This window comes from Metopolophium dirhodum, chromosome 3, assembly GCF_019925205.1.
Source record: "Metopolophium dirhodum isolate CAU chromosome 3, ASM1992520v1, whole genome shotgun sequence".
NCBI classification, from domain to species: Eukaryota; Metazoa; Arthropoda; class Insecta; order Hemiptera; family Aphididae; genus Metopolophium; species Metopolophium dirhodum.
Genome location: NC_083562.1, coordinates 2,362,590 through 2,378,078, shown reverse-complemented (window position 1 = coordinate 2,378,078; position 15,489 = coordinate 2,362,590). Strand labels below are relative to the sequence as shown.

Genomic DNA, 15,489 nt, shown 5'->3' with positions numbered 1-15,489 from the left:
AGACCCCCCAAATTGAGCCTATGAAATTATTTACTTACCTATATGCATAGACCTATAAAAGATTCTTTGATCTTTGAACTCATGATAACTGTTATCATCTGTGATCTAAGACCTGTTGCACACTATCATAATCCATAAAATATAATTAGATCTTTGTGATACGGGTTGAAAGTTCGAATTCATCCTAATTATTACTTTATTAATTAGTTTTATTTAGCCCAGACACTCAGTGGTAGTTTCTGAGCATCTCGAAATCTTTTTATGAAGATTTACTACGAATTTGAGTCGCACTGAACGCTATAACAACACTGATATGAACATTATACTTTGATTTAATATTGCAATATTTTTCATAACGAGTCATTTATTAGAAAATATGATGCTAAAAACCACAGAGGTACGTAAAATGGATGCTTCACTCAAAAATGAACTGGTCAATTTATTAAACATTAACGATGGCTGGAAATCACTCATGGCTGCTGTAACTGTTGACTGTGACCCAAACAAAAGTCTGAAATATACCAATGATCATTTTAAGTAATATTTATTTTGGTGTTTATCCAACCTATTATTTACATTTTTGAAAACAATGACATAATTGTTCCAGGTTAATAGAAATGGCAGGCCAAACACAACGGCGATTTTGCAGTGAAATATTTTTAGAAGAATGGGGAACTAGTGGTCATATTAGGCCTAACCTCAAGATACTTATGGATCTGTTGTTGGAATTAAAACTAATACGAGCTGCTGAATGTGTAGCTTCTAAAATCATGATTGGTAATTAAAAAAATAATATGAAGTTTAGACATCTATAGAGTTAAGTATTTGAAATGTGAATTTCATTTGTAGCATATTTCTAGATATACCTATTGACAGGTTGGCAACATCTATGAACTTGACCAAGATCGATGAATACACGGATAATGATAATAGTGAAAACTGGAAGTCCACTATGTATGCTCATCAGATAGAACCCAGATCAACTTTAAATGATGATAAAGATAATACAAGGTATAAATAGTAATTAAAACAGTAGTTTTCACATTTTATAGACGGTGGATCAAATGGTTTTTATACTGAGTCAGAGCTAGGGGTGGTTAGGCCATAGATAATATAAGAATTCTTATATTATCTATGGGTTAGGCCCACGACTGGGATGCACACAAGATCATTTAGAATGTTTCATGCAAAGTGTATTGATAAGGTGTCTTCACTCTGGACCCCTATACGTATACACTCTTGATTGAAAATATTACCATAGTTCTATAGACACCAGAACGTGCTTCCTGTCCTATGAAGGCCTATTTTTTCGGGTTGTTCTTTTTTTCATATTGTTAAATGCAAAATGCCTTAAAACTATGAATTAAAATGTTATTTTTTTTGGAGTTAGCATCTAATATATATTATAATTTATATTAATTGGAGCCTGTAATTTTAATTTACATTTGCATTGTTGTTTTAAATATTTTTTATCAAGTAGACATCATTTATGAAATATTATGATGTATAATATTTAGTCACTACTTGGGATATTTGCAACCTAATTGAAATCTTTAAATTAAATTAAAATTATTATGATTCTGCTTCTAATTTTAATAGTAGTCTGGTAGAGTGGAGCATTATTTTCTAGTGCTCATAAAAAACTCTAAAAACATGTTTAAAATATTTTGCATATTTTATTATATGATTAGGTATATTATTTATATTATAATATTATTCAATAATAGTTATCTTATAAACTTCAAACTAATTTTGAAAAATTGTTTAGTTTTTTTGGTGTTTTCTTGTTTTTAGCAACTTTCTAATTTTTTTCTTTTGCAAGTGAATGTCATTCTTGTTTTGACACAATGCGTTATGATATATTCGGTTAATATTTGACTGTGTATTGAGCAACCAACCTTTGTCAAAAATGTTGTTTATATTTTTCTTCAATAACTACAAATTATGTTAGAAAAATAAACAGTGAAAAATGTATATGAAGTTTTTAAATTGAATTATAACATTACAAACTTGATCGTCTAACGAGACCGCTAGTTATATATATTTAGATATTTTACAGCATAATCTAGTACAGTGCTTCTTAAATTTTTTTGTCAAGAGGCTCCTTAAATTTAATGTAAAACTGTCAAGGCAACCTTAATCAAAATTATTAATTGTTTTCATATTGTATTGTTACTATTTCACACAGATAAATTATTAAAATTTATAGTCAATTAATGTTTTAATATACTTTTGATAAAATATTAATAATAGTATTGAAATTTAATGTTTTAAATAAACAAGCACTGATCTAGGATGACCATATAAATCTATCAACCATTTAGCATATAGATATGTTTCTATCCCTAGGATCTTTGTTAATAATATATAGGTAATAGCATTGATTTTATAATATACTATAAATACTATGAATATATTATAAAATCAATGGTGATAGGTACAACTGAGTAATAAATGCTTACAAAAAGGTATTCAAAATATATGCATTTTGGTAACACATAGGTAATATGAATACTAGTATTAACCTCAATATCAACATATTATGAATTGTATTTAAAATCCATATATTAATAAATAAATAATTAATAATTATTATTTGTTAATTTTAACACTAAAAGCATTATGTATGATAATTTAGTGAATTAACTCTCACATTTTTCATATATTTTTTTTAAATAGGAAATTTAAAAATGACAATATTTAATAATATTAATAATTGTTTTTGGTTAAAAGAAAGTATTTAAATACACGCATATAAATAATTTAGAACATAGAAGTCATTATGCAATGAAAAATTTTGACTTTTATTCCTGAAATCATAATATATTTTCAATTTTCTATAGCTTTGGTGTACAAAACTTCATTTATCGGCCTCTTTAGGACATACAACGCTCCCGGTGGTGACGACTATCTGTAGTAAAATTTTCAAACAAGTGACGACACCTTATCAATACACCTTGGTTTCATGCTTATGGCCCACAAATTAAGATATACTTAGTATATCTTAATTCGTGTTATGGCCTTATAAAAAGATATATTATCAAATATTGATAATGAGGATAATATAAATATTGTGGCAACAAGTATAACACAGGGATCACCAACTAATTTCTACGGAGGTCCGTTTTGAAACTTACCAAACTTCACACAGTCCAAGACACATTTAAATACCCAATGACTTTTTTGACACATTAACAATTAATAACAATCATACTAAATTGTAATAAACGTACTTTGGAAATTCTTAGATTTTGTTTTTTCGACATACGATAACAAAGCGGTGCAAGTGTTTAACATAAGAATCAGTCAACTTCTCTGAATTAATTTTCGTACCTATGGGCTTTCAACGTAACGCTTGGTGAAGGATACACATATAATATATATTATTTATTATATATGCATACCAAACTCACAATATCGGAAAATATTTTTATTCGTAATTTTATTATAAAATTGTAATGTAAAAAAGGTGGGTTAGTGGATGTTGCTCTGCTGTATAATAGGTTACAAGTGGGACACTTGTGCCTATGTATTTTTAATATTTTTTAACTGCTATTGTAACAATATATCAGGAGCCTTGCATTAAATTTACACTTTTTTTTACCTAACAAATAAAATTTTATTGATATTTATACAAAAAAAAATTGAAAACTGACTATGTCCGTAAACAGCTCAAAAAGAATCAAATTATTTTCAACATTTTATCGTGTATGAAAATGCTATTATAAACATTCAGTAAAATTTTCAAGTATCTACATTCACACCCTTTTGAATAACAACAAAATAGCAAAATTGTTACATGAGAAATCGAGTGAATATCAAATGTTGTAAAAATATGAATTTCAAAGGCTCATAAAAATTTAATTTGACTTTCTTGTAGACATTTTTTTTTTGATAAAGGTAGACAAACTTATGGATAATCTTGTATTACATTTTGAAATCTTAGATTTAAAAAGAAAAATTTTTATAAATTCTCAACTCAAAATAATTTGCTAATTTTCGTGATTTTTCCGTATTTTGTCAAGCTTTGAACTTTAAATGGTTATAAATAAAAACTGTGACTAAGGATTTTTAATATTTTTCAAATAAAATTGTAACAATATAGTAGGAGCCTTGTATTACATTTTCAAGCTTTTTTACCTAACAAATAAAGTTTTATAGATATCCTTAGAAAAAATACTAATAAAATTGGAAACTGAAAATGTTCCTAGTTAGTTCAAAACAAATCAAAATATTTTTAAAATTTTATCTTGTACAGAAAATGCAAATATAAACAACCAGTGAAAATTTCATGTAAATACGTAACATTTGTTATAGAGTTACACCGAAAACCAAAATTGATTTTCTCAAAAGCAGATTTTGCGTAAAAATTCCTGTTTTTCCTTAATTTTTCCTTTTTGTTTTTCACAGCGCTTTTGAAAACTACTGGGAAATTTTTATTTTTGACCTTCCAAAGTACCAACTAGATTCACTTTCCTATCGGAAAAGATACTGTTGTAGAAAATCTAAGCATTATTACTATCCTAAAAGGTGATGACGGACACAAAAATTAAAAATTAAAAAAAATACAATCATTGTAAAATCAATACATTTTTCGTTCTACTCAGAATCTAAAATGTCTAGCTTAGTGTTATCCGGGTTTTTTAAAGTTGTAGTATTCTGTATGAAAAACATTATGTGTAAATAAAAAGGAAACTGATGTTTTCAAAATCCTAGTTATTGTTGTGTTAAATTTAAATTATTTTATAACGTTTATCTATGTCTCTTACCTATGTAGTCAGAATGAGGATTTTTACTGTTTTTAGGTTTCATCAAAAAAAAAAAAAAAAAAATACAGAGTACTTAAGTGTTTGGCATCCCTGACCTATACTATTTGTAGAATAAATAATGCCTAGTGCCGTCCCATTAACACGTTGACAGACATGACTGTTAATGCAGTTATGTAAATTACTGTAATTTGGTTGTCACTCTGATTGGGCATAATCCATAGATTTTTTTATATTTTTTGGAATAATTTTTTTTTTGCCCGAATTTTTAGTAAGTCACAATAGGACACAAAAAATTAGCTCCAGACCCCGAAATTTCTAAGTAGTAGCGCTCCGTACTAAGTTAATAATAAATTATACTAATTAACGTTTTTTGACCATTTTAAAACTGTATTTAGTATAAAAGAAAAGGGTAATTGTTTGGGTTTGGTTAATTGTTTTTAATTTATTATTATTATTATTTTTTGTAGGTTTGGTGAAATTAAGTTATCTTACAAATACTTATCTAATGCCACAAATGGATTTTCGGATTCATGTTTAATTGGAGCTGGTGGATTTGGTAAAGTATTCAAAGCCAAATTAACTAACCAAATAGTGGCAATAAAACGTATGGAAAAAATATTTGAAGAAAAAGATTTTAAACAGTATTTAAATGAAATTGATATTGTTTTAAAATTTAAACATGATAATTTATTACCAATACTGGCAATTTCATACGATGAGCAGCCATGTGTTGTTTATGAATTTATGGAAAAGGGTTCATTGCTTGATTGCATTGCGTGCAAAGTATGTTTTTGAAGAATGATACAAATACTATGAAATATAATTTTAAAATTAATTAACAATATAATTGAACAGTATAGATCATCAATATTAGATTGGAAACTAAGAATAAAAATTGGAACAGATGTAGCCAGTGGCTTAGTTTACTTACACACAGCATTTGAAAAACCTTTCATACATCGAGACATTAAAACCGCTAATATACTTCTAAACAATAAATTTATTGCCAAGGCATGTATCACAATAATATTTATATATAATAATGTTGTATATTATATATTTACTTAGTGTTCTCCTTAGATTGGAGACTTTGGCTTAACCCGCCTTGGAGATCATACAATGACATCTGTTGCAATAGGAACATCTGCATATATGTCACCTGAGGCATTTAGAGGTGATATTTCTATGAAAATCGATGTTTTCAGCTTTGGAGTTGTATTATTGGAGTTATTAACAGGATTAGCACCGTACGATGAATATCGGTCTGGTTGCGACTTGGTTAGAAATTAATTTTGTGGTGATAAATATTTTCTAGTATAATTATTTTTTTTTCTTATTTTAGCTAACTCATATAAGTGAAATTGAACGTCCCATTGAAGAACTATTAGACGAGCGTGCCGGATATTGGAACAACAGTATTGCTAGAAAAATGAATGACTTGGCAATTCTTTGTACAGCTGCTAAAACTCAAAGGCCATTTATGCATGGTCAAGAAGGTGTTTTTGAATCTCTTAAAAATATTAAATCTGAAATATATGTATATCATGAAAACTCATAATTATATCATTTATTGTATACAACAATTAAGTTACCATTATTATTTAAGCAAAATAATGTTTTTATATCTAAACATTTAATATCATTACTTATTTTTCAATATTGCTCAGTCTAGAGTTCAAAATTAAGTTTGATGTGTAAAACTTGTGTATAAAATAAATTTTTTTTTTTTATTTTGCGCTAAATATTTTTAAATTATTTTTTTAAACCATACAAACATAACTTGACATATATTTATTTTATAAAAAAGCACACGATTATAAAAATATTGAAATTAGGTGAAACGATGGTTATTTTTTAACTGTTTAATAATACCACAAGTTTTTTTTCTCAACATAACATTAAGTTGAAATACAAATCAATTCCTCAAAAGTGGTATACATACTTTTTACATGATTAAAAAACTTAATATTTAGCTTTTAATAATTTCATAAGTTTCTCCAATTTCATTGCTTTCATTAAACTGCCGCTGATCTTAAGTTTTCCAGACATATAAGCGTCGCCAGCTTTTAGCTTTCCTAAAAAGATAATAGTTTATATAAGTTAATATTTTATTGAATGGTTAGAAATACAATTATAATAAATTAAATAAATGTAACTGACCATCAAATAATTCTTCTATTTTATCAGCTTCCATGGTTAAAGTGGCATCTGGTTTTGTAGTTGGTTTACCTTTTCCAGCTGCACCATTTCCAGTTAGATCTACATAGTAAGTTCTATCCTCGTCTCCTAGAAAATTAATATTATACATATTAACATTACCTGTAGAATTTAATATTTATTTACTATGAGTGTATTCAATTCTAATAACCTTTTACTACAAATAAGAAACAGGCATTTGTTCCTTTGGCTATTTCTGGAGTCAGATGTGAATTGATTTTTGTGAATATACCCTCAATATTATCTTTTCCATCTAATTTTTTAGCTTTTTGAGATTTTTCTTTTCCTTGATTGAAACCATCATGAGGTGATTCATCCAAGAAGAAGTCCATCATTAAATCTCCTTTATAGGCTAAACAAAAAATGAAATATTTATCAGTATAATATAGATTATGGATCTAAGTGCAAAATTCTACAATTTGTAGATGCAGATGTAAAGATTTTAAGTTATATAGCAACACATTTTTAAAATGAATTAATATAATTAAATTTACATAAAACATGTATTTTTATACATTTAAAGTTAAATTATTATTTCTAACCACAGTTGCTTTAAACTAACATATTGTAATTATCTGTTTTTCATTAGAAATGTATAAAATTGATTAAGAGGTTGTCTTATACTATTTATTTTCTCAAGGAACTTAGTAGATCCAATCTTATGTTGTTTAGGTTTTAATTTTTATATTAGAGTGAATTGTCCTCTGTAAATTGAATTATTAAACATAAAACTAAGATAATTATTTATCTGTGTTAATATATTTCAATTTTTATGTAACTTATAAATACTTATAGGTAAATATCTAAATTATTATAACTTGAAGGGTCCTGTTTTATGTGTAATTTACCAACAAATAGCTATCTAGGAAAATTAATAAAACTAAAGAACTTACTTGGATCACTGGCATATTGGTCAAAATCAGTGATTCCTTCTTGTCGTAATACTTCATCGTCGACTAGAAACTGTCCAGTACAATTTTGAACAGACCTACTAAGTACAGCATAAGCGGCATCTGCCATAATTTCTGGGTTACGAGATAACTTTTTTGCTTCAGTAGATCCAGATAACATTTCAACAGCCGCAGTGTATATTGCTATAGTACAAATATATAAAATCAAATAGGATAGGTTGTAAATAGTATTTGAGTAATAATTGTTTTTTTTATATATCTCTTTAAAAATTTAAACTGAGCAAGTTTAACACGTAACTACTTTTTTTTTAATGTTGTGCACAATATACTTAATATGATTCAATATATGTTATATTTTGTAATTTTTGTATTGGTCTATAATTTTTAAAATAGGGTTTAGTTTTGCAAAATGTTATAAATTATGACTGGATTTTTAATATTTTTCAAACGTCATTGTAACAATATATTAGAAGTCTTGTATTCAATTTTCAAGCTTTCTTACCAAACAAATATTTTATTAATATTTAAAGAAAAAAAACTAAAAATGGAAACTTAAATATGTTTGTTAACAGCTCAAAACATGTCAAAATATTTTGTCTAAAACCGATTTGGCGTAAAAATTCCTGTTTTTCCTGCGCTTTTGAAAACTATTAGGAATATTACATTTTGACCTCCCCAAGCACCAACTAGATTATTGACCTTGGAATAAGATACTGTTGAAAAAAATCAAAGCAGTTTTACTGTCCCAAACGGTAATGACAGACACAAAAATAAAAAAAACACATCATTGTAAAATAAATACATGTTAGTTAGGTTATAAATTCAGAATATAAAATTCTATTTTGTTATTACCAGTTCTTGGCCATAGAGCATTCACAGCAATATTATCTGATTTAAGCTCAGCAGCCATTCCTAACACACACATTGACATTCCATATTTAGCCATTGTATAAGCAACATGGTCTCTAAACCAATTAGGATTCATGTTTAATGGAGGACTAATGTTTAAGATATGTGCATGTTTGCTTTTTCTCAGATGAGGTATACACATCTTTGACCTAGAACAAAGAAATACTATTAAAATATATTACCTATGCCAGACAAGTGCGTATTGGAGTTGTATCAAGTATCTTATTATTTGTACATAATTTTATAGTGAACAATTATTTCATGAATAAATATTATATCATTGTTAAAAAAAAATAGCTTTAATTTATTTAATAGCGCTGACACTCACAAACCAGACTGTTAAAGCGTCCAGAAGGGTTAAAACAACTGGAAAACTTGACAAATATTTGTCACTTGTGGAACTTGCCTTGCTATAGAAACAGTCTACTAGTGTAATTATTTTTCCACTAGTGTGTTTCATGAGGATTTTTGGTTAATGTATCACAAGTCAAAGGAATGGCTAAAATACTAATGAATATATTTGAAAAATATACTAGTCATTGGAATACTTATTAGTGTATGCGTGAATTATTGGCCCATTTGATTATTGGTGTACTTGGCAAGTACACAAGTTATGGGAACCCAGTTCCTTATTTAAGTATACTTCTTTGGACTATAATTTGATTACGGTTTTATTCGAAAATACTGAAACTCTCAAAGCTATTTGGAATGAACTCTAAAAATAGCTGATATTAAAACCAAATGGTTTATTTTTAGTTTAATATTTTTTTCAAAACTAGATTTATACTATGATGTACTATTTTTTTTTTATTTTTGTTAGACTTATTGATCGCAGTAAAAATTATATAGTAAAGTAGTCATTTTAACTGTTTAATATCCCACGGAAATATCTCAGAAATAATAGGCTCAGGGCTAACCCTAAAATCAGAAACTATATTGAATTAATTAAATAATAATATTTTAAATGTTTACACTAAAAATGTTCCTCTTGTGTTGATATTATGCATCAAATCATATCTCTTCATCTCTGTATCTAATGTAGGAGTCAATGAAATCGCACTTGCATTGTTAACAACTATATCGATACCTCCAAATTTACTAATTGATTTATTAACAGCATCTGATATTTGACTTTCATCTCTTACATCAACTACACATGGTAAACATTTTCCTCCGGCTTCTTCAACTAAAAAATTTTGATTATAATAAAAAAAATAGATATAAATCGTAATGAAATAATATGAAATTGAAAGACATAAATTAAAAATATAAACTATAAAGAGCTATAAATGTTTTTCTATAGTTTAATTTACTTGAGAGGACATTAGAGCTTAATCTTAAATTCATTGTGCAGCACAATAACATCATAAATCTATAAATTCATTTTTATTTAAATAAATCTTATTAAAATGTGTTCTTGGTTTTTTTTTTTTTTTACTCTTTCATGTTAAGTAATTTTGGTATACAGTTATTGTGTACAAGTATTATATTTTTTTAACCTATAATTTGGAAAAAAGTAAAGTTCATATATTTTAAAATAATAACAAGACTTGGTTGATAATTAGAGTAGGATGTTGATGACCTAAAAAAGTATTGAAAATGACCTAAAATTAAATATGCTTTAATGTGCTAAAAAATATAGAATATAACCTAAACATTTTAAACACAATTTGGCAAACATTTAAATTTTAAGTTTAATTTACAGTAAAAAACGCTTGCCAAGTCAGGGATCGGGGCATGTAAACTTTCTTGATTTTTAATTTTTAGAAATTTATTAACTGATAACACATCTAAGCGGTATAACAATTTGAATCCAGAAAAATGTCGGTGTGAACAGCCCCACAAAAAATAATTTTCATTTTCATTTAGTGAGATAAATCTCCGAAACCAGAGAGTGAATTTCGTTGTTTGGGTTCTTGTTAGATTTACATTGGTTAGGAGAAGTGCAGTGAAGATTTTCAAAACTTTATCTTTAATAGTTAATTCACTACAGAACATAAAAAAAAATGAAAACAAATTTTATTGGGTGTTATTTGATGTTTTTCAGCTTTACAGCTTTGTAGTGAACTAACGATTGGAGATAAAGTTCTGAACATTTTCACTGCACTTTTCTTAGCCAATGTGAATCTAACATGACTCCAAACAATAAAATCCGTTATCTAGTTTCGGAAATCTACCTCGCTAAATGAAAATCTAGCAAAAAATAACTCTTTTTTTATCTGTAAAAAATTTTGATTCCTTATTTTGTATTTACTTGATAATCTCTTTCTAATGAGTTATCAACCAACTTTCTAGCTGTCATAGTTTAGGAGAAAAGTTAAAAATAGATATTTTTGGACTGTTCACCCCAACGTTTTTATGAATTCAAGTGGGTACCGCTTGAGTATGATATCAGTTAAAAAATTTCTAAAAATTAAAAATCAAGAAAGTTTACATGCCCCAATCCCTGACTTCGCAAGCGATTTTTACTGTAAATTAAACTTAAAATTTAAATGTTCGCCAAATTGTGTTTAAAATGTTTAGGTTATATTCTATATTTTTTAGCACATTAAAGCATATTTTATTTTAGGTAATTTTCAATACTTTTTTAGGTCATCAACATCCTACTCTAATTATTAACCAACTACTTATCATTACTGAGTTACATATTTATTATTTTCCTATTTAACACAAATTCTTGAAATTTTCAAAATTCAGACTTTTATCATTTCAATTACCATACTTACTTGATTAAAACTCAAGAGAGTAAAAAATATATGAAATTAATAAAATAAATTAAAAAGTAAAATATAAATAAAAAAAGGTGGGCAAGTGGATGCCACTCTGCTGTACAGTAGGTTACAAGTGGATCACTGTAATGGATGGTATTAAATTAGAATTCAATGATATAATATCATTGCAACGAAAAACGATTCTGAGTGAAGACAGTCTATGCCTATGATATATTACTAAGTATATTTGATGATACTATTGTGAGTTAGCTATTAAAGTTGAACACTTTATACATTTTTAACTTCAAAATCATTATTAAATTTTAAATTTGATAAATGTAGTCAAAATTCAAACTTTAAATGCTTATAAAAAATGTGTGCCTTTGTATTTTAAAGATTTTTCAACCGCTATTGTAACAATATATCAGGAGCCTTGTATGTGGTACCCCCTTGACCTATAAAATAAACAAATATGTATGGTTAGCACCCAGCATACATACCTTTTATATAGGATTAGGTATGTATGGTACAGAAGGTGGCGCTAATTAGAAATAATTTTTACCCACCCCAATTTAATTTTAGTTTGGCTCCACTGAATCAAATTTTTAGCTAAAATAGCATTTTATAGGATCAAAGGGAAAAAAATACAAGTCATCAACATCCTATATCTATAGATGATTACGTAATTGGACTATGAACGATTTAAACTCAGAAAAATAATTAGTTATTTAAGTTCTTTATCTATAAAACTATGTTATTTCCGTGACCAATTGTGATTTAACTTTATGATGTTGATTTTATATGTTGGAATGAAAGCTAAATTTTCTATTCTCTGTTGTAAAACAAATATTCAAAAAAAATTCATACTTACAATATTTAATGTATATTAAAGCATTAATTGTAGTCTCCGTCTCACAAGAGAGTGACATAACTGTGTATAGTGGCGTATTAAGCATTCTTTTTAAGAAGGTGGATGAAAAGATTTTTAGCTGACATTTGTGGGGAGCTACAATAATTATACATGTATTTAAAGAGCCATGGGATCTGTCCTCAAATCCCGCCCCTGACTGTGTTTGTACGTCAGTTTTTTTTATATAAAAAAGTATAAAAATAGGTATTCAAATTATCAGCATTTTTAAATTGCAATATTATACATACCTACTCATGAAATTATAACTAGCATTAAAAATTAACCATCATAAAAAACAACTTATAAATATAGATTATATTGTTACCTTTAAGTTCGATAACAAGTCAAAATTCACACTAATATTTAAACTAACAACACTAAACACGAACTACGGAAAATTAATTTACTATGTTAAGCATTTGTAAGATGGGGACGATCAATGCGAATAAGGAGAACTCTAAAAGTCTTAAAAAAACTATACGAAAACTCGTCTTTCTATGACACATTTTATAGTTTTATATACTACTTTATACAAAATGTGTAAGTACTAGGTAGCATTCTATAGATAATTTTGGAAATTAAAATATAATATCAATAGTTTTGTTTTTAAATTACTTTCTTTAGCAGCTGTGTATATAGTTCCTGGTAATTTTGGATGTGGCTCAGCAGTTTTGGCAGCAATAACAATGTTAGCACCATCCCTAGCTGCTTTTAAGGCTATTGCCTTGCCAATACCCCGACTACCTCCAGTAATGAACAAAGTCAGTCCAGATAATTTTCTAAATAAAAAATTGAAATTTATATTAATATAAAATAAAAATATATTTAATATTAATTTAACATAATAAATGTAATTGCAATAAATATAAAACAAACCCTGTGTTCAACATTATAATGTAGAAGATGGTTATGTTTTTAAAATATTTTTAGCTATAGTATTAGAGCTCAAGACTTGTGTACTTGCGTGTCAGCACAATGATTCAACAATATACTGTATTTGAATTTGTCTGAAATTCTGTAACAAGGAAATCGAAGCAAATAGCATTTAAAATTGTTATCAATGGAAGGGCAACATAAGACTTACAGGTGATCAGCGTCCAATGACAATGACCTACAAAATACAAATATTATATCCTCATATGAACAGACATTGTTATTTGTGTAGCAAAAACTAAAACAAAGATACTGAGCAATGAAAAAATTGTGAATTAATTGAGATAAATTTGTAATTTAATATTGCTTAATAAGTGGGTAAAATTTTAAGGAATATAATAAAAAAATATACCTCCAATCTCCACTTGTTGCATAAAAACAACTGTACTAAATAGTAAATAGTAGGCTTGTAGCCTTGTAGCTCGTAGCATTTATAGTTTATAACAACATTATTACCTAATACCATTGATTATATAAACAATACCTATAATAATTGTAGTATTACAATTACATATATAGACACATATAATACGAAATAGGAAATAGTAACATTAGATTGTGATTTGTGACGTCCACAAATAAATATTATCATGAAATTCCACAGATGAAGATAATATTATCTGATAACGACCTGAAATGAGTAGCACGATTAAACGGCTACAGGCTGCGCTGCGTACGCTAGGGTTGCTACTTTAATCAGTGTAGTATAGGGATTATTCATGTTTTTTGCGTTTTTTGGAAAATATATAAATTATTTTGAACCATGACCCTCTTTAGATTTTATAGCTTGTACGCATTTATACCTGTGCATAAGTGTATATGTCATAACTCATAAGTCATGATATTATGGAAATATAATTGTAGTATCACAAATAATCTGTCATTCTTATAATCTGTGGTTATATGTATATTGTAAATCCTGTAATCAATAAAAAATAAACACAAAGTAGCTGAGTATCGAAGTTTACCTTAAGAGTTAAGATTGTATTAAGTCTTACGAGATTTATTCTGCCTTCATTTTTAATTCGTTTAGAGTATTTTTTATCACTTGTTGGTCAAAAGAAACAAGAATTACTAAGCATAACTCCAAAGGTGTTGTAAAAGACAAGAAATGGAGAAACACGTATTAGAAGAAGTTTCAAAATTGTAAGATACTTAAATTTAAGTCATAAAATATACTGACGTAGGTACTACCGATAAGTTTTAAAAAACTATCACTAATATTATATTATATTTTAATAGCATTAGTACTGTCTCAAGGATTATATTTGTTTATAAAATTTTTACGATGAACAATTTACAATATATAATATTTTATTTTTTCAAAAAATGTTATAAAATAGTGCTTCATTAGGCCCTATTATAAAATATTTTAAAAAGATATTTCATCAATTATTTATATAATATTTTAAGTATAGTTTGATGGAAAACAATATGTTCCGCAGGCAGATTTGAATCAATGACATACAAGCTACAAAGAATACTCCTGTGTGGAAAGTAAAACATAGGCTAATGAAAAAAATTATAATTTTGAATATACCTGCATTATAGCAGTAGTTAAATTATATTATGTGTATCTAAGTTAATTTTTTTTATAAATTTACAATTAAATATAAATATTTCATTTTTATTTTAATTATTCATTTTTTTTTTCCAGACAATCCGAACAAAATGTGCTTGGTGTTTTGGTATCAGACACTAAAGGCTTATGTATTTTTTGTGAGTTATAAAATTGCCATATAATATGAAGGATTATTTTTAATTATTTTGGTTTTTCTTAAAATATTTGTTATTTAAAAATTAAGCTTCAGGAGAAGTTACACCAGGAATCAGTGGACACATAACATTTATTGCAAATCAGTTATCGAAATTAGATAAACATGATTCGTACCCGACCATTGTATTGAAGTCTGACAACAAGTAAGCAATAAATTGCTCAAATAAAATACATTTCTTCAGTTAATATATTGTTGATAACTAATCATAACACTCATAAAACATGCAAATAGCTATTGTGAGTAAATAAGAGGTAGAGAGTACAGAGTCTTTGAAAGTTTGAGGCAAGATTATGTTAGTTCGGGTGCCCGACCCTTAGACCTACGATAATCTTTATAGGTCTATGAGCCGAA

The 15,489-nt window shown here is 27.0% G+C and overlaps 2 protein-coding genes across 4 annotated transcripts; one reads left to right on the top strand and one right to left on the bottom strand.

The window, feature by feature from the left end:
- The first annotated feature begins 144 nt into the window (after positions 1-144).
- LOC132940517 (interleukin-1 receptor-associated kinase 4-like) lies at positions 145-6,844 on the top strand. The gene is made up of 7 exons (XM_061008171.1): positions 145-537; positions 608-777; positions 861-1,011; positions 5,237-5,552; positions 5,625-5,780; positions 5,850-6,047; positions 6,112-6,844. The coding sequence occupies exons 1-7, from the start codon at positions 377-379 to the stop codon at positions 6,325-6,327; spliced, it is 1,368 nt and encodes a 455-aa protein (XP_060864154.1). The 5' UTR covers positions 145-376; the 3' UTR covers positions 6,328-6,844.
- Positions 6,546-13,925, bottom strand: LOC132940518 (hydroxysteroid dehydrogenase-like protein 2). Of its 3 annotated transcripts, none has more exons than XM_061008173.1 (10): positions 13,713-13,925; positions 13,512-13,612; positions 13,304-13,442; positions 13,043-13,206; positions 9,779-9,992; positions 8,750-8,955; positions 7,880-8,080; positions 7,138-7,338; positions 6,930-7,055; positions 6,546-6,844 (listed from the first exon to the last, which is right to left on the bottom strand). In XM_061008173.1, the coding sequence occupies exons 3-10, from the start codon at positions 13,315-13,317 to the stop codon at positions 6,732-6,734; spliced, it is 1,239 nt and encodes a 412-aa protein (XP_060864156.1). In that variant the 5' UTR covers positions 13,318-13,442; positions 13,512-13,612; positions 13,713-13,925; the 3' UTR covers positions 6,546-6,731. The 3 variants fall into 3 exon arrangements, with proteins under 3 accessions (XP_060864156.1, XP_060864155.1, XP_060864157.1); XM_061008172.1 differs by having other exon boundaries at positions 13,512-13,598; XM_061008174.1 differs by having other exon boundaries at positions 13,512-13,538.
- Between the last annotated feature and the right edge of the window lie 1,564 nt (positions 13,926-15,489).